Raw genomic sequence first — 23,119 nt, 5'->3', positions numbered from 1 at the left:
TCTGCTCCTGCCTCCTCTTCCTCCTTCCCAGCCTAATTTTCAATTACCCTCATCTCTCCCGCTTCCTCATGCCCTGGGCAAGCCTTGGCTCCCGCCCCAGCCGCCCCTCAGGGTTGCTCAGGACCCCAAGCCCAGGCCACTACAGCCACAAGGCTGAGCTGCCTTCTCTTCTGGGGGGCACCTACTACCCTCGCCCCTCTCCCGACTGCCCCAGGACCCATCCCGCCTGTCAGGATCGAGTCCTCATCCCCCACCGTGGCTGAAGGGCAGACGCTGGATCTGAACTGTGTGGTGGCAGGGCAGGCCCACGCCCAGGTCACGTGGTACAAACGCGGAGGCAGCCTCCCTGCCCGGCACCAGGTACACAGCGGCAGGAAGGTGGGAGGGGGCCAGCTGGCCGAGCTGTGGACAGTGGGTGGGGATGGGAGCAGCAGACAGCCCCTGAGCTAAGGGACCCAGTTCCCAGCTCAGAGGAACGGGGTAGGGGGCGCCTGCTGGACTCTGGGAAGCCCCCTTCTCACACTGCTGCCCCTGGCTGTCTAGGTCCGCGGCTCCCGGCTCTACATCTTCCAGGCCTCACCAGCGGATGCAGGCGAGTATGTTTGCCGGGCCAGCAATGGTGTGGAGGCCACCATCACAGTCACGGTAACCAGGACCCAGGGAGCCAACTTCGCCTACCGTGAGTGGGACCACAGAGCTGGTCAGAAAAGGGGAAGGGGGGCGGGCAGCTGCAGAGAACTGGCCTGATCGGTGACCATCTTCTCCCCCAGCTCCTGGCAGCACACCCATCCGGATCGAGCCCTCCTCCTCCCACGTGGCCGAAGGGCAGACCCTGGATCTGAACTGCGTGGTGCCCGGGCAGGCCCACGCCCAGGTCACATGGCACAAGCGCGGGGGCAGCCTCCCCGCCCGGCACCAGGTACAGGACGGGTGGATGGACAGGCCAAGAAGGGGGCGGGAAAGAGGCCACTGGGGAACGGAGCTCAGGGTGGGGAGGCCTGAGGCTCCTCTGTGACGGGGAGGCCTTCACCCCGCTGCAGTGTATGGTTGGAACCCGGACTCTAGAACCAGCCAGCCTAGGTGCGAATACTGCTTACTGGCTTGTCACTTCGGGCAAATTACTTAACCTCCCTGTACCGTATTTTCAGCATCCGAAAATGGTAATAATAGTACCTATCTTACGGAATTAAGGATGAAGTGAATTAATTTATACGCAAAGTGCTTAGAGCTCTGGCTCATAGAAAGTTCTATGAGCCGTTATTACTGCAATATCATGAGCCTTTATTATTGCTCTAGTTTCTAGAATTTAGGAAGCCACTGATTGCAGCATGTACCATTATTTTATGTGCCTCCAAGAAAAACAAAAAACAACCTGTCATTTGTAACTGCAGTTCACTGTAAGATGCTTCTTGAGTCCAGAGACATTAAAAAGTATGTCTAAGGAATTCCCATTGCGGCTTAGCGGATTTAGAACCTGACTGGTATCTGTAGGATGTGAGTTCGATCCCTGACCTCGCTCAGTCGGTTAAGGATCTGGCATTGCTGCAAGCTTCGATGTAGGTCACAGACATGGCTCATATCTGGTGTTGCTGTGGCTGTGGCGTAGGACAGCAGCTGTAGCTTCAATTCGACCCCTAGCCTGGGAACTTCCATATGTTGCAAAAAAATAAAAAATAAAAAAAGGTCTGTCTGAGATCTGATGGAGTGTGATATTAGTATTTGCCCCGTTCCCCGTGGCTCCTCTTCGCCACCCCCTACTCCTGCTTCTCCATCCCTAAGCAGTGGGGAGCAGCTAAAAGCCAGTTCCAGGCTCAGAGGGAGGCAGGGGTGCAGGTTATGGTGCCAGGGTCCTGAGAGGCCCCCTCTGACCTCACCTTCATCCCGGCCAGACCCACGGCTCACTGCTGAGACTCTACCAGGTGTCCCCGGCTGACTCGGGAGAGTATGTGTGCCGCATAGTGGGTGGCTCGGTGCCCCTGGAGGCCTCTGTCCTGGTCACCATTGAGCCTGCAGACTCTGTGCCTGGTAAGTGGTGCTGGAGGGAGGCTCCCCACTCCAGCAATCGCAGGACCCCAGAGACCAGTAATCCCTGACTTCACTCACACCTTCCCCTCCCCCACTCCTCCCAGCTGGGGACTGACCCTCTGCCCTCTGTCCCCAGCTCTGGGAGTCACCCCTCCAGTCCGGATCGAGTCGTCCTCCTCACATGTGGCTGAAGGGCAGACCCTGGATCTGAACTGCCTGGTTTCTGGGCAAGCCCACGCCCAGGTCACATGGCATAAGCGTGGGGGCAGCCTCCCCGCCCGGCACCAGGTAGGAGGCGGGGAGCTAAGGGGAGCCTGAAGGACACTCGAGAACACAGAGTAAGGAGCTTTGAGTTCAGACACTGCTCTGCCACTTGCCTGGCCAGTCCTTTGACTGGCCTCAGTGTCCTCAGCTGTCAAGTGGGCTGGCTCACACTGCCCCCCTCACCTGCCCCGTGGGACATCGACAAATGCTGGTCCCCCACTTCTTCCCACCGGACCCTGGCCCATCCTCAGGCAAGGGATCGAAGGGCATGAATGACCCTGGGAGAGCTTTCCTCCAGCTCCATCTGGTTGGGTCAGGCTGGGAGGGGGACCGGGGAAGGGAGCTAGAGTCTGGCTGTGAGCCCCTGTGCCCGGCTCTGAACTTGCCTCCCTCCTGCTCCTCTTAGGTGCATGGCTCAAGGCTGCGGCTGCCCCAGGTGACTCCAGCTGACTCCGGGGAGTACGTGTGCCGTGTGGTCAGCAGCTCAGGCACCCAGGAAGCCTCAGTCCTTGTCACCATCCAGCAGCGCCTCGGCCCCTCCCGCCGTGAGTGCCCCAGGGGTCATAACAAGCAGGCTGGGAGGGTTGCTGCACCCTCAGGGGCTCCCACACCCTGTCTCCCATCTCATCCTCCCAGCCCAGAGCGTGGTGTACCCCGTCCGCATTGAGTCTTCCTCAGACTCCCTGGCCAATGGACATACCCTGGACCTCAACTGCCTGGTGGCCAGTCAAGCGCCCCACACCATCACCTGGTATAAGCGTGGAGGCAGCCTACCCAGCCGGCACCAGGTATGGAACCAGCAGGCAGGAAGAGCAAAAGCTCGGGTCACTGATCCTGATGGGAATCAGGAGGGGCTCTCAGCAACCCCTGTGTGCTCATTCAGTCATTCAACAAACATCGAGTGCTCTTGCTAGATGGGCCCTGGATAGACCAGTGCTGAGGACCCAGAGACCTCAGTCGGATCCTAGGGGTTTTCTGACCTCCTCATGGCATGTGGAAGTTCTCAGACCAGGAATGGAATCCAAGCCAGAGCTGTGACCCGAACCACAGTGGTAACAACACCAGATCCTTAACCTGCTGTGCCACTAGGGAACTCCCAGATCCTGTATTTTAACCAAACATTCTTTTATTCATTCACTCTCTGCATTTCCTAGAGAACCTGCTCTAGGCCAAGTCCTGCTCCTGCCACTAAGGATTCAAATGGAATGAGCCCAGGGTCTGTCCTCAGGGAGCTCACAGGCTAAAGAGCGAGGCAGACATGCCATGTGACAGCAGTGTGATAGGAGCCACAGCAGGGTGCTATGGAGTCACCAGGGAGGGCCTCAGTGGGCTTTCTGCAGGGGTGATGGGTGAGAACAGTACTAAAGCTAGAGGCATTGTCTACCCAGCGCAGAGCCTCAGGAAGGCAACTGGGGGAGTCCTGAGGGCGGCCAGGGCTGGGGGCCCCAGGCAAGGCAGGAAGGCCCCTGGAGTCCAGGGGCGGCGGCATCAGTACCTGAGACGTGGAGGTGCTGCCCTCACCTACTGACACCTGCTCCCCCTCAGATCGTGGGCTCCCGGCTACGGATCCCCCAGGTGACACCCGCGGACTCAGGTGAGTACGTGTGTCACGTCAGTAACGGTGCTGGCTCCCAGGAGACCTCGCTCATCGTCACCATCCAGGGCGGCGGCTCCTCCCACGGTGAGAACTCACAGGGCGGGGGGGGGGGGTCTAGACCAGTGGGGGCAGGGGAGGCAGTGAGGTCCCTGGCACCATCACTGTTGTTTGACCTCCGGCTGGGCGGTCTGTTCCTCTCTGTCCCCAGTGCCCAGTGTCTCCCCACCAATCAGGATCGAGTCCTCATCCCCCACAGTGGTCGAGGGGCAGACCTTGGATCTGACCTGCGTGGTCGCTGGGCAGCCCCAGGCCACCATCACGTGGTACAAGCGTGGGGGCAGCCTTCCCGCCCGACACCAGGTACGGGGTGGAGCCTGGCAGGGGGGTGGGCAGTGCAGGGACAGCCTCTGGGCAAAGAACCTGAAGCATTAGCTGGCAATCTTAGGGCAGTCCTCTCTCCCGCCCTGGGTAGACAGCAGGTAGCCTCAGCCAGTCTGACAGAGGAGGCCTGAGCCAGCCAGTGACCCCTGGGCCCCTCGACTCCCTCCTTCCCTCTCCACTTCCCCCAGGCCCACGGCTCCCACCTGCGGCTGCACCAGATGTCCGTGGCAGACTCGGGCGAGTACGTGTGCCGGGCTAACAACAACATCGACGCCCAGGAGGCCTCCATTGTGGTCTCAGTCTCCCCCAGCACCCGCAGCCCCGCCGGTGAGTCTAATGAAGGTCCAGGAAGGGACTGGCAGATGCAGGGAGCAGGGCTGCCTGGGGAGGAAGGCCTCTGCCGTCCGAGCCCTCACACGAGCATGGGCGCCCTCGCCCAGGGCCAGCAGAAAGATGCCAGGTTTCGAGTCCTGCCTACACCACAAAGGGCTTGAGAGTTACTCTCCTCGCTCAGCTCCAGGATCCTCTCCAGTGAAATGGGGATATTGATTGTGTCAACCCCGCAGAGGCGTCAGGTACAGTGACCACTAGCCACGGGTGGTCATTAAAATTAGTTAAATGTTTAAATTAACATCCTCATGTTTCCCAAAAAAGCGCTCAGTAGCCACACGTAGCTGGTGGCCACTGCATTCAGGAGTGCAGGTCATAGAACATTTCCATTATCGCAGAAAGTCTGCAAATTTTGTGAGGATTAAATGAGTTAATGCACATAAAGTGCTTAGAACAGTGCCAGGCATACTGTAAGTGTTTACTAAGTGTTAGCTTTTTTTTTTTTTTTTTTTTTGCTTTTTAGGGCCACACCCACAGCACGTGGAGGTTCCCAGGCTAGGGGTCTAATCGAAGCTACAGCTGCCAGCCTACGCCAGAGCCACAGCAACATCAGATCCAAGCCACGTTTGTGACCTACACCACAGTTCATGGCAACGCCGAATCTTTAACCCACTGAGCAAGGCCAGGGATCGAACCTGCAAGCTCATAGGGTTCCTAGTCAGATTTGTTTCCACTGCACCACAGCGGGAGCTCCAGTGTTTGCTATTATCATTACCTTGGGGGAAAGGGGTTTCTACAGTTGAGGCTCCCACCAACCCAGCTGTTCCTGAACCTGACCCTGGCCAAAGCCCCAACTTGCTGTTTCTGTGCCCGCAGTTCCTGGCGGGGCCATGCCCATCAGAATTGAGTCGTCATCCTCCCACGTGGCCGAAGGGCAGACCCTGGATCTGAACTGCGTGGTCCCTGGACAGGCCCATGCCCAGGTCACATGGCACAAGCGTGGAGGCAGCCTCCCCACTCACCACCAGGTATGGGAATTGGGGACAGGACGTAGTGGGAGGGTTGCTGGATGTGGGGGCGCCAGGGAGGGGCCCGGGTCAGAGGTGGAACCCTGGCCCCAGGCCTTCAAGGATCCCAAGGGCCATCTCATTCCGCTTCTCTGTCTCCCATCCTGCCCCTGCTCAGGCCCACGGCTCGCGGCTGCGGCTGTACCAGCTGTCCCCGGCTGACTCGGGCGAGTACGTGTGCCGCGTGGTGAGCAGCTCTGGTCCCCTGGAGGCCTCAGTCCTGGTCACCATCGAGGCCTCTGGCTCTGGCACTGTTCTCGTCCCTGGTGAGGATCCCTATGGTGGGGCTGGGCGGCTGGAGGAGGGAGGAAAGGAGGGGACCAGCAGGCCGAGGTCGGAAGCCAGCTCTTCATCTCTCAGGCCCGAGAGCATGGACTCCGGAGTTTGACGTGTGTGCAATGAGTCCAGCTCCTCTGTCCACAGGGATGCTCTCCATGTTTCGCTTACCTCATCTGTAAAGTGGGGCAGGTAGCGCTCTTGCAGCAGTAAGAGTTCCCTGCAGGCTGGAACTGCACCTCTGGGCCTGAGAGGATGTTTTTAGGTGGTGCCCTCTTTTTTTTTTTTTTTTTTTTTAGTCTTTTTGCCTTTTCTAAGGCCGCTCCCACGGCATATGGAGGTTCCCAGGCTAGGGGTTGAATCGGAGCTGTAGCCACCGGCCTACGCCAGAGCCACAGCAATGCCAGATCCGAGCCACATCTGCAACCTACACCACAGCTCTCGGCAACGCCAGGTCCTCAACCCACTGAGCAAGGCCAGGGATCGAACCCTCAACCTCATGGTTCCTGGTCGGACTCGTTAACCACTGCGCCACAACGGGAACTCCTAGGTGGTGCCCTTTTAAGTGAATAGTATGATATTAGAGAAAAAAGAGCAGCTCGTCAAACCATCACAATTGCATGGAAACCATTACCTACAATGGGGCTGTGTATTTAAGGGATTTCTTTTTTTCTTTTGCTTTTGCTTTTCAGGGCTGCACGCGTGGCATATGGAGGGGTCCAACTGGAGCTGCAGCTGCTGGCCTACACCACAGCCACAGCAATGTGAGATCCGAGCCGCATCTGCAGCCTACACCACAGCTCATGGCAAAGCCAGATCCTAAAACCCACCGAGCTGCGTGTTCTGGCCCAAGTCTAGGTTCTTAGCCAGAGCTACTCAAGTTTGGGAAACATTAGTGATCTGTGTAGAGGTGCCTGGTCCTGAGCCCTAGCTACCAACAGTGCTGGGAGCACAGGAGGAGGTGGAGAGGCCGTTGTCTGGGGCAGGACTGGGAGTGTGAGGTGCCTCTATACCCCAGGCTAACCCAGCTGCTCCAGACCTTGAGGGATGGGAAGGAGGAATCAGGGCCAGCTCCCCATGGCCTCTGGTCTGAACATCTGGGCACCCCGGGGGCAGGGGCTAGGACACAGGGAGTCCCGGCTCACTGACTTCTTCCTGTGCCCCAGCCGCAGGTGGAACCCCACCCATCCGCATCGAGACCTCCTCCTCCCATGTGGCCGAAGGGCAGACCCTGGATCTGAAATGCGTGGTGCCTGGCCAGGCCCACGCCCAGGTCACGTGGCACAGGCGCGGGGGCAGTCTTCCCGCCCGACACCAGGTATGGAGGCCAGAGATAGCAGGATGTGGGTGCCCCCTCCCCATCCATTCCCTCCCCAGGAGGAAAAATACCCCACATCCAGGGCTTCGGGAAATTTATAGCAGGAGATCACTGGGAGTCAGGTAATCAAAACCAGGCTGGGCATGGCAGGGCCATCAGTGGCTGCCCAGCCCCTGAGTGTGAATTAGAAAAAAAAAAAAAAAAACACCTCTTACTCAAGACCCTGGACATTCTCCTACCAGGAAAAACAATAGTAAACACATGCCAGGATGTCTCCTGTCCAAGGAGGACGCCTCTGGTGGGAGGCAGCCTCCGCCATGGTACAGGTGGGGTACAGGTGTGAGCGGGCTGTGGCGGCCTTGGCCACAGGCCCCCAGCTCACCCTCTCCCCACCCCGCCCCACCCTGGCCAGGTCCACGGCCCCCTGCTGAGGCTGAACCAGGTGTCCCCTGCCGACTCTGGCGAGTACTCGTGCCGAGTGACTGGCAGCTCGGGCACCCAGGAGGCTTCTGTGCTGGTCACGATCGAGGCTTCCAGCCCAAGCCCCATTCCTGGTGAGTGACAGGAGCAGTGGGCAGTGCTGGGCACAGGTGTGGGGGCCCCTTCCCGACCTTGCTTCTCCTGCTCTCTAGCAGGGCTCCAGTGCTCAGCTCCATGAAGGTCCTGCAATCCCTCCCCTAATGTGGGGACCAATGCTCATCATGGCATCTTGGCCCCCCGGGGACAGAGACCCTTCTTAGGTCAATGGCTCTCAGCCAAGTTAGTTGCTCTTAAGCCACTGCACCTCCAGGAGGACCAGCTGGCATCACTTCCCCTCCTTGGGTCTGGGCCTGCACCCCAGAGCCTCACCTTTCTCACCCACCGTTGTGCCCACAGCCCCAGGACTGGCCCAGCCCATCTACATTGAGGCCTCCTCCTCCCACGTGACCGAAGGGCAGACCCTGGACCTGAACTGCGTGGTACCTGGGCAGGCCCACGCCCAAGTCACGTGGCACAAGCATGGCGGCAGCCTCCCTGCCCGGCATCAGGTATAGGAGCCAGGGATGGGGAGGGTTTCAGGGCAGGCGAGGTTGGACCTGCAGTTGCCCTCTGCGTCCCAAACCTTCTTCATATAAACCCCAGCCTGCTTGGGGACCCCAAGGATAAAATACTTTGTGAGGAGGATTTCACCAGCCTGGGAGTCGAGAGACCCGGGTTTTTCTTCGGGCCCTGCTGCTGAATCATTTCCTGAGCCAATTTCCTCCTCCGTCAAGGGGATGGGTTGGACACGTAGGATTCTATGCATGAAGTTTCCTCGTCCCCACCAGCTGGAGCCCTGAGCTCCTGAGAACTGGGCACTGGCACAGCCGGGCTTGGGGACTTGCCTGTCGTGAGTGCTTTGATGCAATGACTACTACCCCCTCCTTGCTCCAACAGACCCATGGCTCCCGGCTGCGGCTCCACCAAGTCTCGCAGGCCGACTCTGGAGAATACGTGTGCCGCGTGGTTGGCATCTCAGGCCCTGAGCTGGAGGCCTCTTTCACGGTCACTGTCCCACCCAGTGCAGGGTCCTCCTACCGTGAGTGAGGCCACCAGTGGGGGGGAGGTGGGGAGACCCTGGAGCCAAGGCAGGGGGATGAGCCCACCCAGCCCTGCCGAGCCCAGCCCTCTGCCCCCCTCCCCCAGGCCTTAGGAGCCCTGTCATCTCTATCGACCCGCCCAGCAGCACCGTGCAGCAGGGCCAGGATGCCAGCTTCAAGTGCCTCATCCATGACGGGGCAGCCCCCATCAGCCTTGAGTGGAAGACTCGGAACCAGGAGCTAGAGGGTGAGCCAGGCGGCTGGGTGGGCTGGAGGCAGGTATGAAAGTTCTGTGACCACCGCAGGTGGCTGGGCAGAGGTGACAATGGCACCAAGCTCACCGTGTGGCCCTGGGGAAGGCCCTCCCTCTCTGGATGGTGAGGGATCTGGACCCAGGAGTCTCCCAGGACTCATTCATCAGCCATCTGTGACCCATGAGCTGGGCACACCCAGACTGGAGGGTTCGGTGGCACAGGGCACCAGTGTGCCTACTAGCAGCACCAAGGCATGAGGACATGCTCTCTGACCGTACCCTCCCCAATGTCAACCCCACAGACAACGTCCACATCAGCCCCAACGGCTCCATCATCACCATTGTGGGCACCCGGCCCAGCAACCATGGTGCCTACCGCTGCGTGGCCTCTAATGCCTATGGTGTGGCCCAGAGCGTCGTGACCCTCAGTGTGCACGGTGAGGGCTTTCAACCCCATGGGCTCCGGCTTCCTGTTCCAGCCCTGATTCTGAGTCCGAACCTCCAGGCTTTAATCCCACCTCTGCCACTGCGTCCTTCTGGGCATTCTCCTGCCCTGAGCAGTGGGGAGACCAGTGCCCACTAGCGGTTACTGACAAGGGGTTGGCAACAGCACACAGTGCCAGCAGAGCCCTGTGTTTGTATCAGTGGTGTCATTCCTCTGGGCAGGGCCCCCTACGGTGTCGGTGCTCCCCGAGGGCCCTGTGCGGGTGAAAGAAGGAAAGGCCATCACCCTGGAGTGTGTCAGTGCTGGGGAGCCCCGCTCTTCTGCTCGCTGGACCCGGATTGGCGCCCCGACCAACTTGGAGCAGCGGCTGCATGGGCTTCTGGACAGCCACACGCTGCTGCAGGTGAGGAGTGGCTCCCCCCGGCCAGAGGCCAGGGCATCTCCTCTGGGTCTGAGGCTGGTCAGGGCCCATCCTTGAGCAGATGCTTGGAGGAGTGGGTGGTGGATAGGCAGCTGGGCACTGAATGGATGGAGAGAGAAAGGGAGGACAGGCGTAGTTGGATTAGGGGTGGATTGGAGAATGGTCAGGAAGAAAGAAGGAAGGTGGAAGGCAGGAAGAAGGGATACGGAGAAAGAAGGTGGTTGGGTGGGTAGGTTGGTGGGCGGATGGATGGATGGGTAGATGGGTAGATAGACGGATGGGTGGATGGATGGGGGATGGGTTGACGGACAAGTGGATGAATGGACTAAAGGGACATCTTGAGTGTGAACCTTCAAGCAGCCAGTCAAAAAGAAAAGCCAAGGAATTCCTGTCGTGGCTCAGTGGTTAACGAACCCGACTAGGAACCATGAGGTTGCAAGTTCGATCCCTGGCCTTGCTCAGTGGGTTAAGGATCTGGCGTTGCTGTGAACTGCGGTGTAGGTTGCAGACGCAGCTTGGATCCTGCGTTGCTGTGGCTGTGGCGGAGGCTGGCAGCAACAGCTCCAATCAGACCCCTAGCCTGGGAACCTCCACATGCCATGGGAGCAGCCCAAGAAATGGCAAAAAGACAAAAAAAAGAAAAGAAAAGCCAAAGGAATTTCTCTGGTGGCTCAGTGGGTTAAGGATCCAGTGTTGACACTGCAGTGGCTCAGGTCACTGCTGTGATGCCGGTTTGATCCATGGCCTGGGAACTTCCACATGCCGCATGTGCAGCCAAAAAAAAAACCCCAAAAAAGAACAACAAAAAAAGGAAAGCTAAAAACAAAGGGACAATGATGGTTGTACAACTAGAAATATAACCAAAAAAGTTTTTAAAGGGATGAATAGAGGAAAGGTAAAACCAAGCCAGAGCTGGGGACTGATGCCAAGGTCCCCCCACCCCCTGCCTCCATAGCCAACATCCTTGCTTTCCTCCAGATATCTTCAGCTAAGCCATCAGATGCAGGCATCTATGTATGCCTAGCTCAGAATGCACTGGGCACAGCACAGAAGCGTGTGGAAGTGATCGTAGACACGGGCATCATGGCCCCGGGGGCCCCCCAAGTCCAAGTAGAAGAAGCCGAACTGACTGTGGAAGCTGGACACACAGCCACCCTGCGCTGCTCAGCCACAGGTGTGGATGGGGGCTGGCACACGGGGCGGGCAGGCTAATGGTGCCCTGGGGCCTGAATTTAGACACAAGAGAATTGAAGATGTCAAAGCCAGGGAGGGGGCTTTGCTGCTGGTCATCTCCCAGTGATGGCCGAGGTGCCCACTTTGTGCCCCCCACGAAGGAGCATGCTCACCCAGGTCCCTTCCTGACTGTCCCCACCCCCAGCTAGTCCTGGGGCAGCCCGCCAACCTGTGCCACTCCACCCCACAGGCAGCCCCACGCCCACCATCCACTGGTCCAAGCTGCGCTCCCCACTGCCCTGGCAGCATCAGCTGGAAGGTGACACGCTGATCATCCCGCGGGTAGCCCAGCAGGACTCGGGCCAGTACATCTGCAACGCCACTAGCCCTGCTGGGCATGCTGAGGCCACCATCGCCCTGCATGTAGAGAGTAAGGCACTCGTCCACCCTCCTTGAGCCACCATCTCTGCACTGCATGGAGGTCTAAGCCCCCCAACCAGGCTATGCCCTGAACAGAACCCAAGGCACCCCACCTGGAGGGCCCCATGCAGGGCCCCAGAGCCTGCCCCAACCTGAAAACCACCTCCCTTCCTGGGACCTTGGCTTCCCTCATCCCCGGTCCTCTGGCTCACCACTCAGCTTCCCTGGTCCTTTGGCACGTCCCAACACCTGCTCCCATCCTGACCTCTGCTCTTCACTGCCCTGACTTCTGTGTCCCCCCCTATCCCAGGCCCACCATATGCCACCACGGTCCCAGAGCACGCCTCAGTGCGGGCAGGGGAGACGGTGCACCTCCAGTGCCTGGCTCACGGGACGCCCCCGCTCACCTTCCAGTGGAGCCGAGTGGGTGGCAACCTCCCCAGTAGGGTGACCGCCAGGAAGGAGATGCTGCTCTTTGAGCCTGCGGCTCCTGAGGACTCGGGCCGCTACCGCTGCCGCGTCACCAACAAGGTGGGCTCGGCTGAGGCCTTCGCCCAGGTGCTTGTCCAAGGTGAGCAGTCACAGCTCAGGCTGGGCACATGGGGGTCAGCTTTCCTTCAGGCCGTCTGAACCCTTCACTTACCCCACAATGGGTGCCCGGGGACCCTCACTTGGGACAGGAGGACCTCTCTCCATTTCCCTGGCTGGACTGTCTTCCTTTCCCCTGTTCTCCAAGGCCCCGGGCAGGCCTGCCTCCTCCAGGAAGACCCCTGTCACTGTGTTCCCAGCAGCTCTAACTCTCATTGCTGCATCCCTCCTTTGGCATTGACCTCACCCTCCCGGGGGCTATGTTTACATCAGTACCCCTGCCTGTCTCATCCCCCAGCCTGAGGACACTTTAGGGCAGAGCCTGGACCCAGATGTCTTGGTGGCCCTGGGTCTTTCCACCATGGGACCCAGAGTGGGCTGCGTAAAACCTGGAGAGTGAGGACAATGAACGAGTTAGGGCAGCACCCACCTCCTGAAGCCCAGGGCTTCTGTGGATCTGTAAAGAATCCAGCAACTCCATGGTCTCCTCAAGAGCTCAGGCTGCATGGAGTTCCCGTTTTAGCACAGTGGAAACGAATCCGACTAGGAGCCATGAGGTTGCCGGTTCGATACGCTGTGGGTTAAGAATCTGGTATTGTCGAGAGCTGTGGTGTAGGTAGCAGATGCGGCTCAGATCTGGTGTTGCTGTGACTGTGGCATAGGCCGTCAGCTGTAGCTCCAACTGGACCCCTAGCCTGGGAACCTCCACATGCTGCGGGCGCGACCCTAAAAAGAGAAGAAAAAAAAAAAAAAAAAAAAAGAGCTTAGGCTGCAGTGAGCCCAAGTGCAGGCTTAGCCACTTGATAGATCTGTGGGTCAGTGAACCCCAAGCCTCAGAGAGAACAATGCCAGCACATAGGCTGACTTAGACACACGTATGTAGAGCCCATGGCAAATAGTAGGTACTTGGTAAATGGTGATAATATGCCTTTGACCCACCTGCCCATCCATCCCCTGCCCCATGACATGTAGGTGCCTTCCCCTGGGATCCTCCTCTCTTAGGCCAGAGCCGGAATAGGCTTTGCTGTCTTTCCTTAAAATGTCTAAATCCGGAGTTCCCGTTGTGGCTCAGTGGTAATGAATCTGACCAGTATCCATGCAGGTTCAATCCCTGGCCTTGCTCAGTGAGTTAAGGATCCGGTGTTGCCATGAGCTGTGGTGTAGATCAGACACAGCTCGGATCTGTCATCGCTGTGGCTGTAGCCTAGGTTGACAGCTATAGCTCTGATTCGACCCCTAGCCTGGGAACCTCCATGTGCCATAGGAATGGCCCTAATAAAAAGCCAAAAAAGTAAAAATAAATAAAAATTTTAAAAATGTCTGAATCTGGAGTTCCCTAGTGGCCTAGTGGTTAAAGATCAGGCGTTGTCAGTGCTGTGGCTTGGGTCACTGCAGTGGCTTGGGTTGGATCCCTGGCCCAGAAACTTGCATGCTGTGGGCACAGCCAAAAATGAAATGTCTGAATCTTTCCAAGACTGACCCCTCCCGCTCTTACCTTGAACTACCCTCCCCTCCCAAAGGCCAGGAGCTTATGGAAGCCCAGCCCAGCACTCCACAGACTCTTATTTGTGTTGACTGAATGACTGCATGAGTGAGCAAATGAATGAATCCGCCCCTGAAAGGTCTTTTTTCCCTGTTCATAGAGGCAAACAGGAGAAGAACGTCCCTTGGATGTTAGGAGGGGGGTTTGCTGGGTCCTGGGGCGGGGGGGCATCAGGAACATCCCAGGCACACACATACACACAGAACCTCACACCTGTTCCCACAGGCCCCTCCGGCTCTCTCCCTGCCACTCCCCACCCAGCAGGAGCCACACCTGCTGTTCAGGTCACCCCTCAGCTGGAGACAAAGAGCATAGGGGCCAGCGTCGAGTTCCACTGCATCGTGCCCAGCGACCAGGGCACTCAGCTCCGTTGGGTCAAGGAAGGGGGCCAGCTGCCTCCTGGCCACAGTGTGCACGATGGAGTGCTCCGGTAAGTGGGTGGGGCAGGACTACACCTGGGCACCCCGGCTCAAGGCTCACGGCGGGGCTGTTAGAATACCTGCGGGGCTTAGCATGAAGCAATGGCCTTCACCTCCCTGAGCCTCAGTGTTCCTAGCTGTACAGTGGGTTAAATGAGACAAAAACGAGATTACCTAAAGCACTAAACACAGCACTTAGTATCCGGGAGACCTTCAGTAATCAGTAGCACATATTCATATTGTCATTTAAGGGAAGGGAACAGGCTCGAGGCCAGATATATACTTGTGAGCCACATCTCAGCTCTGCTGCTTGATAGCTGTGTGACCTTGAGTGCTAAACCAGAAGGTCTGGGTCTAAAAGCCGTGTGCAGATGCTCACCCTGCCTACCTACTGACCTCCCATGGTTTGGGGGAGACTAGAAGTTTATACCACAGAGTTTGCATCATGGCTCAGTGGTTAACGGATCCAACTAGGAACCATGAGGTTGCGGGTTCGAACCCTGGCCTTTCTCAATGTGTTAAGGATCCGGCATTGCCATGAGCTGTGGTGTAGGTTGCAGACGAGGCTCAGACCTGGTGTTGCTGTGGCTGGCACTGCTGTGGCTGTGGCATAGGCCGATGGCTACAGCTTCAATTAGACCCCTAGCCTGGGAACCTCCATATGCCATGGGTGCGGCCCTAGAAAAGGCGAAAAAACAAAAAAACAAAAAAAAAAAAAAAGAAGTTTACAACACGTGCAGATTTCTGATGGCTTTTAGCTCCCATGCAATCGCCAAGTATTTTCACCAATTGTATTTATTAATTTTTTCTTTCCAGAATCCAGAATTTGGACCAGAGCTGCCAAGGGACATATGTTTGCCAGGCCTATGGCCCATGGGGACAGGCACAGGCCAGTGCTCAGCTGGTTGTCCAAGGTAAGAGGGTGGCTTCAGGCTTCTGCTAAGAGCAGAGGGCAGAGTTGACAGGCACAGGGACCATGTTCTCTAAGAAGCCCCTTAAATGTGCGCAAATCAAGAAAATTATTCAAGTGTACCTTGTTGCATCTAGCTTATCGGAAGGGGGCTTGACTGATGTTGCAAGGGAGGGAGGAAGAAGGGAGATGGGCAGAGTGGGCGGGCACTCAGACGAACCAATGAACATGACGGTGGATGCACACGTGAGGACACGAATAAAAAAGGAGCACACAAGTGAGTGTGCTGATGCGAGAAGGCCTGCAAAAGCCAGTGCAATGATGAAGGCCTGGGCTCCACAGCTCCCCTTTTCCGGGCCAGTCTGCGGCCTCTCCAAGCCCAGGCCTGCAGCGGGCGGGCCTCACTCTGCTCTGCCTCCATCCTCCCGCAGCCCTGCCCTCCGTGCTCATCAACATCCGGACCTCCGTGCAGACCGTGGTGGTTGGCCACTCTGTGGAGTTTGAGTGCCTGGCCCTGGGTGACCCCAAGCCTCAGGTGACATGGAGCAAAGTTGGAGGGCCCCTACGGCCTGGCATCGTGCAGACCGGAGGCATCGTCAGGATCGCCCACGTGGAGCTGGCCGATGCTGGCCAGTACCGCTGCACTGCCACCAACGCCGCTGGCACCACCCAGTCCCACGTGCTGCTGCTGGTGCAAGGTGAAGCCTGGCGGGGACCTCTTGGGGACAGGGAGCAGGGCAGGGGCTGCTCACGTCGCCATCACCTGCCTTCTCTCCTGTACTCTTCCTTCCTGCTCTCTTGAGAATTCTCAGTTTTGTGTATTTAAGGGGCATATTTCTTTTTTTTTTTTTCTTTTTTGGCTGCCCTGTGGCATATGGAGTTCCCAGGCCAGGGATCAGATCTGAGCCGCAGTTGCAACTATGCCACAGCTGCAGCAACACAGGATCCTCACCCCATTGAGCCGGGCCAGGGATCGAACCAGCTCCAGAGATGCTGCCAATCCCATTGTGCAACAGTGGGAACTCTCGGGGACATGTTTCTTTTACTTTTTTTTTTTTTTTTTAATTTTTATTTTTTGGCTGTACCTGTGGCATGTGGACATTCCCAGGCCAGGGATCGAACCCACACCACAGCAGCAACCCAAGCCACAACACTCACAACACTGGGTCCTTAACCCACTGAGCCACAGAGAAACTCCTAAGGGGCAGGTTTCATAAAGCAGGGGCAGCAGGGGATAGAAGGGAGCGTTCCTCTGGGGCAGTTGGGACTTGCAGGGAAAAGCTGTGCCCTGAAGCATCAAGAGGAAATGGGATCCAGAGGCCTGCGCTGATGAGGGAGACTTCCAGCCCAGTCTGATGGCAGAGATAACGCAAACACAAAACAGACACAAAACAGTAAAACATGAGCGATGGATGATGCCATGAAGACACCGTCAGTGTGTCCTTCAAAGGCTATTCCTTTTGGAGTTCCCGTCGTGGTTCAGTGGTTAACGAATCCGACTAGGAACCATAAGGTTGCGGGTTCGATCCTTGGCCTTGCTCAGTGGGTTAAGGATCTGGCATTGCCATAAGCTATGGTGTAGGTCAAAGATGCGGCTCGGATCCCATGTTGCTGTTGCTGTGGCTGTGGCTTAGGCCGGCGGCTACAGCTCCGATTCGACCCCTAGCCTGGGAACATTCATATGCCGCGGCAGCAGCCCAAGAAATGGCAAAAAGACCAAAAAAAAAGGCTATTCCTCTTCGCCCCAAGCCCTATGACTTGCCCCCCACTTACCCACACTGCTGTGGTAGCCCCTTTTCAGGTCCCCAGGGGGCTACACAATTTTCCACCTAGGTGTATTGAAGAGTCTCAAGCTGTGGAATCAACTGGACCTGTCCCTGAGCCCTGCCTCTGCCCAGTTCCACCTGCACAACCAGAAGTGAACACTTTTTCCCTCTAAACCACAAGCGTCCTTATCTGTGAAATGGGGACATAGTGCCTCCCTTCCAGGGATGATGTGAAGATTCAGTAGGTCAGGGCAGAGGCTGGACTCACAGATGGCAGTGTCGTCAGCCTGATGGCCTGTGTCTCCTTTTCCGCTCTCAGCCTTGCCGCAGATCTCCACACCCCCAGAGGTCCGTGTGCCCGCTGGTTCTGCAGCCGTCTTCCCCTGCATGGCCTCTGGCTATCCCACTCCTGACATCAGCTGGAGCAAGGTAAATGCTGAGCAGAGGACCAGCGGGTGTGCCAGAGGGGCAGGGGCCAGGTCTTCACCATCTCGGTGCCCCTAGAACCTGGCCCGGGCTTGGCACAGAGCATGCGCTCCATTTGAGGGCGGCCCCAGGTGGAGATGGGAGACAGGCCCGTGGAGGCACGGGCCAAGGCCAGGGTTCAAAGCATGGGTGTTTGCAGCTGGATGGGAACCTGCCACCTGACAGCCGCCTGGAGAACAATATGCTGCTGCTGCCCTCGGTCCGGCCCCAGGACGCAGGCACGTACGTCTGCACCGCCACCAACCGCCAGGGCAAGGTCAAAGCCTTCGCCCATTTGCAAGTGCCAGGTGAGACCACGCTCCCCAGGATCGGCAGCGGCCTGCCCGCAGCCTGGTGGGCATCCTCTTGAACTGTGCTTTCTGCCCACAGAGCGGGTGGTACCCTACTTCACACAGACCCCCCACTCCTTCCTGCCACTGCCCACCATCAAGGATGCCTACAGAAAGTTCGAGATCAAGATCACCTTCCGGCCAGACTCAGCTGATGGTGAGCAGGAGAGAAGCTGATTGGGGGCCTGGGGGGGGGGGTCTCCAAAGTAACTGCCATTTCGGTATGAGCCCTGGCAGCCCCCAGTCCTCAGCCCTTCCTGTCCCAGAGCCCCTGTGGTTCCAGGCCACCCCTGTGGTTCCATCATGCCTCCTCTCTTCTCCATCCCCACCTGTGACAGCTCCGCCTGAGCCTCCCCCTCTGCCACTGGTGCAGCAACTCCCAGGCCTCCTGTCCCATCTCCCTATTCCCGCCTCTGCTCCCTCCTCCCCCTTTTCCTCCATCTCTCACCCTTTCCTCCTCTCTCTCTCTCTCTCTCATCTGTCTCCTCCTGCCTCTTACGGGTCTCTGACTTTCACTGTCCAGGCCTCCTTCTCTACTCGGGTGAGTCTCTGCCTCCCTCTCCTCATTCATGTGTTCCCTACAGTGTAAGAAAAGCCAATTCAGTTTCTTTCTAGGGGCTCTCAGCAAGCCCCTTCTATTTAGAGCACCATCCCAAGAGGGAGACGGCCGTGGCCATGTGGGGTGTGCCAGAGGGAGGACTTAGTGAGGGTCGCTCGTTCTGGGGCCGGGCAGACAGGGAGCCCGGAGCCGGGCAGGAGCCCCTAATGCAGCCGTGCCTGCCCAGGGATGCTGCTGTACAATGGGCAGAAGCGGATCCCAGGGAGCCCCACCAACCTGGCCAACAGGCAGCCCGACTTCATCTCCTTTGGCCTTGTGGGCGGAAGACCTGAGTTCCGGTGAGACCCTCTCCCACCCTGTTTATGTGGAAAACGAGGCTGGGGGACTAGATTGCAGGATTTTAGTCAGGCACACGCCACCCTGGGCTGAGTTGTACAAAGGAGGTTCTGGAGAAGCAGGAGATGTGGTCCTTTCCCTCGGCGACCACCCATTCTGCTGGGATCGGCACAGATCTCCGGCCAGGTGTCAGGGAAGCAGCCTCAGACTTGCACAAAACTGCAGCAGAAACCAGCTATGATGTTGAGTGCATCCTTCCAGGCTATACAGGCCAGAATTCACTCAAGCATGCATGCATGCATGCATGCAACGGCTATTTGCTGAACACCTACTATGTGCCAGGCACTGGCACAGAGATAAAAAAACAGGTCAAGTCCTCGTGGGGATGCATATACTAGTTGGGGAAGACCAGCCATACATAAAGAAGGAAAGAAATAGGGTGCTCCCGGAGGGAAGGGTGCTCAGGGGAGCAGTGAGGGGTGCCAGGCTGCAGGGAAGGGAGATCCAGGGCTGCTCTGGACAAGCTCCCGGGGAAAGGGTGTGGGGAGAGAAGACCTGGGGAGGGTGGGGACGGGGTAAGTGGGGGGGGGGGTGGCACGAGAGGACAAGGCAAGGACGGAACTGGAGCAGGACTGCAGGGAGTGGTGACCACACCTTTGCCCAGCCCGGGCCCCCTGCCCAGCCCTTCCTTCAAATCTGTTCTCTCCTGCCCCGGCCCCCACTCCCACCCGATGGTGTAGGTTTGATGCAGGCTCAGGCATGGCCACCATCCGCCACCCCACACCCCTGGCACTGGGCCAGTTCCACACCGTGACTCTGCTGCGCAGCCTCACCCAGGGCTCCCTGATTGTGGGCAGCCTGACCCCGGTCAATGGGACCTCCCAGGTGAGACCCAGCCCTGTTTCCCCCATTTCCAGCCCCTCCCCACCTCTGCCCAGCCTCTGTCCGGCCATTCCTGACATCCCCCTTCCTCCCCAGGGCAAGTTCCAGGGCCTGGACCTGAACGAGGAGCTCTACCTGGGCGGCTACCCCGACTATGGTGCCATCCCCAAGGCGGGACTGAGCAGCGGCTTCGTAGGTGAGCCCCCTCCCCACATTCTGCCCTGGGCACCTGGGGTGGGGGGACTGCAGGGCATGGGCTGGGGCTGTTCCCAACACCCCCCACACCCCTGCCTTGACTCATCCTGGTTGCCTGCCCCCCAGGCTGTGTCCGGGAGCTGCGTATCCAGGGCGAGGAGATCGTCTTCCATGACCTCAACCTTACAGCACATGGCATCTCCCACTGCCCCACCTGTCGGGACCGACCCTGCCAGGTACCCCCCTGCCACACCCTCCTCCTGGCTGCCCGGCCACTGCCCTCAGCCGTGACAGGCCCCGGGGGGAGTGGCGTCGGGGGGTGGGGGGGTGGGGGGAGGGCCAGAGTGTTCCCAGCCTGACTTTCAGGGGCTGCTTTGCAGAACGGGGGCCACTGCCAGGACTCGGAGAGCAGCAGCTATGTGTGTATGTGCCCAGCTGGCTTCACCGGGAGCCGCTGTGAGCACTCACAGGCCCTGCACTGCCACCCAGGTGGGTACCCCACCCTCCCAAGCCCTGTCACCCCAGGTACTTCCCTCTGCCCATTGCTGTGCCTTCTTATCCACCTCTACCCCAACCACTCCGTCTTTCCCAAGTAAGTAGCAGTCTTCCAGGATGCTGACTTCATCACTGCCACCCTCACCCCCACTCTGCCTCCCATCTCTGCTCCTCAAGCACTCACCCCCCATCACTCCCAGGGCTCTCCCCCAGCTCCAGTCACTGCTCCCCTGTACCTACCACCTCCCGCCCTGTTACCAAGGTGCTCACCCTTTCCCTGCCCCCAGGTATTCATCGCCCCAACAGTTATCCGGGTGCATTCCTTTTTTTTTGTCTTTTTGTCTTTTTGCCATTTCTTGGGCCACTCCCACAGCATATGGAGGTTCCCAGGCTAGGGGTCTAATCGGAGCTGTAGTCACCAGCCTACACCAGAGCCACAGCAACTCGGGATCCGAGCTGCATCTGCAACCTACACCACAGCTCACGGCAACGCCGGATCCTTAACCCACTGAGCAAGGACAGGGACCGAACCCACAACCTCATGGTTCCTAGTTGGATTCGTTAACCACTGTGCTACGACGGGAACTGTTCTTTTAAGAACCACAGAGTCACTCGTTCACTTCTCCGCATGCTGCCCCCTGCCTGGCCTCTTGCAGCCCCACCCTTGCCCGAATCCTCTCCTTCTCCCCTGTCTTCTGAGCAGCCCTTGTCCTCCCAGAGCCCTGCCTCCCGGCTCCTGACGCATCCTTCACAGGCTGGCCTGGCCCTCACTGGCCAAGGCCCCCAGGGGCAATAGGTAGGGCTGTGACATCGGGACCTCACCCTCTCCAGTCCATCTCAATGTTCTCCTCACTTTCCCATGTGTCCCCCAGAGGCCTGTGGGCCCGACGCCACCTGTGTGAATCGGCCTGATGGCCGAGGCTACACCTGCCGCTGCCACCTGGGCCGCTCAGGGAGGAGGTGTGAGGAAGGTGAGCAGAGTGGGCCCTGAGCCCGTCAGGGATCCAGTAAGGATGGGGGAGCTGGACGGGGCACGCCAAGGCCAGGACGGGCCCTGTGAATGATAAAATTATTCTGGAGCCAGAGGGCCTCAAAGTCACCTGGCCAAGCTTCTGCGCAGCCCAGATCCCTTATGTGAGGGTCCCAAAGGGGAACCCCATCTTATTGGAGATCCAGCCTGGTCTGCAGTGCCAGGGGACAGGGTGCTCCTAGGCTGCTGCCGAAGCCATGGCCCAGCTGGTCCCAAGCCTCTGGGACTAGAGGGGTGGACAGCGATCCTAGAGGAAGGCTGGGAGCTGGAGCCCTCCAGGGCACCAGAACCTCCCTGCCCTGGCTGAGCTGTGGCTGCTGCAGGTGTGACCGTGACCACCCCCTCCATGTCGGGTACGGGCTCCTACCTGGCGCTGCCTGCTCTCACCAACACACACCACGAGCTACGCCTGGATGTCGAATTTAAGCCGCTGGCGCCCGACGGGATCCTGGTGTTCAGCGGAGGCCAGAGTGGGCCTGTGGAGGACTTTGTGTCCCTGGCGATGGTTGGCGGCCATCTGGAGTTCCGTTACGAGTTGGGATCAGGTGAGCACTGCCGCCAAATGCAGATGGGCATAGGCACTAAGCCCTGTGCCCCGAGGAGGCGCGAAGGAGTGAATTCTGAAGTCAGACCAACTGGAGTCCCCGTTCTTCGTTGCTTCTCTCTGTGTGACTGGAAGCAAGTCCCTGGATCTCTCAGGTTCCTCTGGGACACCCTAGACAGGAAGGAAGTTCCCCATCTGCTCAAGTTCCAGGAGGGGGTGGGACAGGGCAGTGACCATCCCTGTGCCAACCCTGCCGGGCATCCTCCCCAGGGCTGGCCATTCTGCGGAGCTCCGAGCCACTGGCCCTGGGCCGCTGGCACCACGTGTCCGCAGAGCGTTTCAACAAGGACGGCAGCCTGCGGGTGAACGGTGGGCGCCCCGTGCTGCGCTCCTCGCCCGGCAAGAGCCAGGGCCTCAACCTGCATACCCTGCTCTACCTCGGTGGTGTAGAGCCGTCCGTGCAGCTGCCCCCGGCCACCAACGTGAGCGCTCACTTCCACGGCTGCATAGGCGAGGTGAGGAGAAGCCTCCAGACAACAGGCAGGCAGGGCGGGGTGATTTCCTTCCATCTGCAGCCAGCCCAGGGCACCTGGGACCAAACGCTTCACCTCTGAGCCTCATTTGTCCTCCTCTGTAAAGTGGGGATAATTACACCTGCTTCGAAGGGTTGTACTGAGGATGGACCGCACTGGTGGGTGTTCCTGGCACACAGTAGACACTCGGCTTTGTCCCCCCCGCCACCCCTAGAATCCCATGTTACTGCCCAAGCTCCGACTTGGGTTCCCAGCTACCCTCTGCTGCAGTCTTCTCTCTGTTGGTATACCTGTGCCTCTGCCTCCTGCATCCTTAACGTCCTTCGGTGTCCCTATGCCCACAGGTGTCAGTGAATGGAAAGCGGCTGGACCTCACCTACAGCTTCCTGGGCAGCCGGGGCATCGGGCAGTGCTATGACAGCTCCCCGTGTGAGCGCCAGCCCTGCCAGAATGGCGCCACATGCATGCCCGCGGGCGAGTACGAGTTCCAGTGCCTATGCCGGGATGGCTTCAAAGGCAAGTGAGCTGGCCCAGGCCCTGGGAGGAAGGGGCACCGAGCGGTCAGTGGCTGCTCCAGCCCGTGCCCACTCACCTCTGCCCTGGCCCACAGGAGACCTCTGTGAACACGAGGAGAACCCCTGCCAGCTCCACGAGCCCTGTCTGCACGGGGGCACCTGCCAGGGCACCCGCTGCCTCTGTCCCCCCGGCTTCTCTGGCCCACGCTGCCAACAAGGTAACCATTGCGGTTTCTCTCCACCTCCCCCTTGGGGCCCTGGGGCTGGACATAGCCCACCGCCTGGACCTTGCCTTTCCCCACAGGCTCTGTACATGGCATCGCAGAGTCCGACTGGCATCTTGAAGGCAGTGGGGGCAACGGTACGTACTTGCTGTGACCAGCCAGGGAGGTGAGCAGGCTCGTCCCTCCCAGACTGTGGGTCTCTCAGCCCCTCTTCCAGGGACCCCACACCCTCCATC

At 58.7% G+C, this 23,119-nt stretch overlaps 1 protein-coding gene across 17 annotated transcripts in view; it reads left to right on the top strand.

Moving 5' to 3' along the window:
• Positions 1 to 23,119, top strand: part of HSPG2 (heparan sulfate proteoglycan 2) — a 108,593-nt gene that overhangs the window by 79,403 nt on the left and 6,071 nt on the right. For 9 of the 17 annotated variants that reach the window (XM_021095485.1, XM_021095484.1, XM_021095483.1 and 6 more), the window contains 40 exons: positions 215 to 360; positions 544 to 679; positions 771 to 919; positions 1,890 to 2,025; positions 2,162 to 2,313; positions 2,696 to 2,834; positions 2,926 to 3,077; positions 3,835 to 3,970; positions 4,095 to 4,246; positions 4,456 to 4,594; positions 5,474 to 5,625; positions 5,783 to 5,930; positions 7,107 to 7,258; positions 7,671 to 7,812; positions 8,135 to 8,286; positions 8,675 to 8,816; positions 8,924 to 9,064; positions 9,373 to 9,507; positions 9,737 to 9,918; positions 10,915 to 11,110; positions 11,360 to 11,539; positions 11,840 to 12,100; positions 13,886 to 14,090; positions 14,896 to 14,993; positions 15,421 to 15,687; positions 17,075 to 17,184; positions 17,381 to 17,528; positions 17,611 to 17,727; positions 18,094 to 18,111; positions 18,356 to 18,467; positions 19,206 to 19,350; positions 19,444 to 19,543; positions 19,669 to 19,778; positions 19,923 to 20,031; positions 20,910 to 21,008; positions 21,391 to 21,612; positions 21,882 to 22,126; positions 22,489 to 22,660; positions 22,755 to 22,877; positions 22,964 to 23,020. In XM_021095485.1, coding sequence (XP_020951144.1) covers positions 215 to 360; positions 544 to 679; positions 771 to 919; positions 1,890 to 2,025; positions 2,162 to 2,313; positions 2,696 to 2,834; positions 2,926 to 3,077; positions 3,835 to 3,970; positions 4,095 to 4,246; positions 4,456 to 4,594; positions 5,474 to 5,625; positions 5,783 to 5,930; positions 7,107 to 7,258; positions 7,671 to 7,812; positions 8,135 to 8,286; positions 8,675 to 8,816; positions 8,924 to 9,064; positions 9,373 to 9,507; positions 9,737 to 9,918; positions 10,915 to 11,110; positions 11,360 to 11,539; positions 11,840 to 12,100; positions 13,886 to 14,090; positions 14,896 to 14,993; positions 15,421 to 15,687; positions 17,075 to 17,184; positions 17,381 to 17,528; positions 17,611 to 17,727; positions 18,094 to 18,111; positions 18,356 to 18,467; positions 19,206 to 19,350; positions 19,444 to 19,543; positions 19,669 to 19,778; positions 19,923 to 20,031; positions 20,910 to 21,008; positions 21,391 to 21,612; positions 21,882 to 22,126; positions 22,489 to 22,660; positions 22,755 to 22,877; positions 22,964 to 23,020 — 5,877 coding nt within the window. The remainder of the gene's footprint in view (positions 1 to 214; positions 361 to 543; positions 680 to 770; positions 920 to 1,889; positions 2,026 to 2,161; positions 2,314 to 2,695; positions 2,835 to 2,925; positions 3,078 to 3,834; positions 3,971 to 4,094; positions 4,247 to 4,455; positions 4,595 to 5,473; positions 5,626 to 5,782; positions 5,931 to 7,106; positions 7,259 to 7,670; positions 7,813 to 8,134; positions 8,287 to 8,674; positions 8,817 to 8,923; positions 9,065 to 9,372; positions 9,508 to 9,736; positions 9,919 to 10,914; positions 11,111 to 11,359; positions 11,540 to 11,839; positions 12,101 to 13,885; positions 14,091 to 14,895; positions 14,994 to 15,420; positions 15,688 to 17,074; positions 17,185 to 17,380; positions 17,529 to 17,610; positions 17,728 to 18,093; positions 18,112 to 18,355; positions 18,468 to 19,205; positions 19,351 to 19,443; positions 19,544 to 19,668; positions 19,779 to 19,922; positions 20,032 to 20,909; positions 21,009 to 21,390; positions 21,613 to 21,881; positions 22,127 to 22,488; positions 22,661 to 22,754; positions 22,878 to 22,963; positions 23,021 to 23,119) is intronic. The other 8 variants (XM_021095482.1, XM_021095496.1, XM_021095495.1 and 5 more) reach the window with 6 other exon arrangements.

The sequence above is a fragment of the Sus scrofa genome, chromosome 6, assembly GCF_000003025.6.
Source record: "Sus scrofa isolate TJ Tabasco breed Duroc chromosome 6, Sscrofa11.1, whole genome shotgun sequence".
NCBI classification, from domain to species: Eukaryota; Metazoa; Chordata; class Mammalia; order Artiodactyla; family Suidae; genus Sus; species Sus scrofa.
This window is presented reverse-complemented; position numbering and strand designations above follow the sequence as displayed.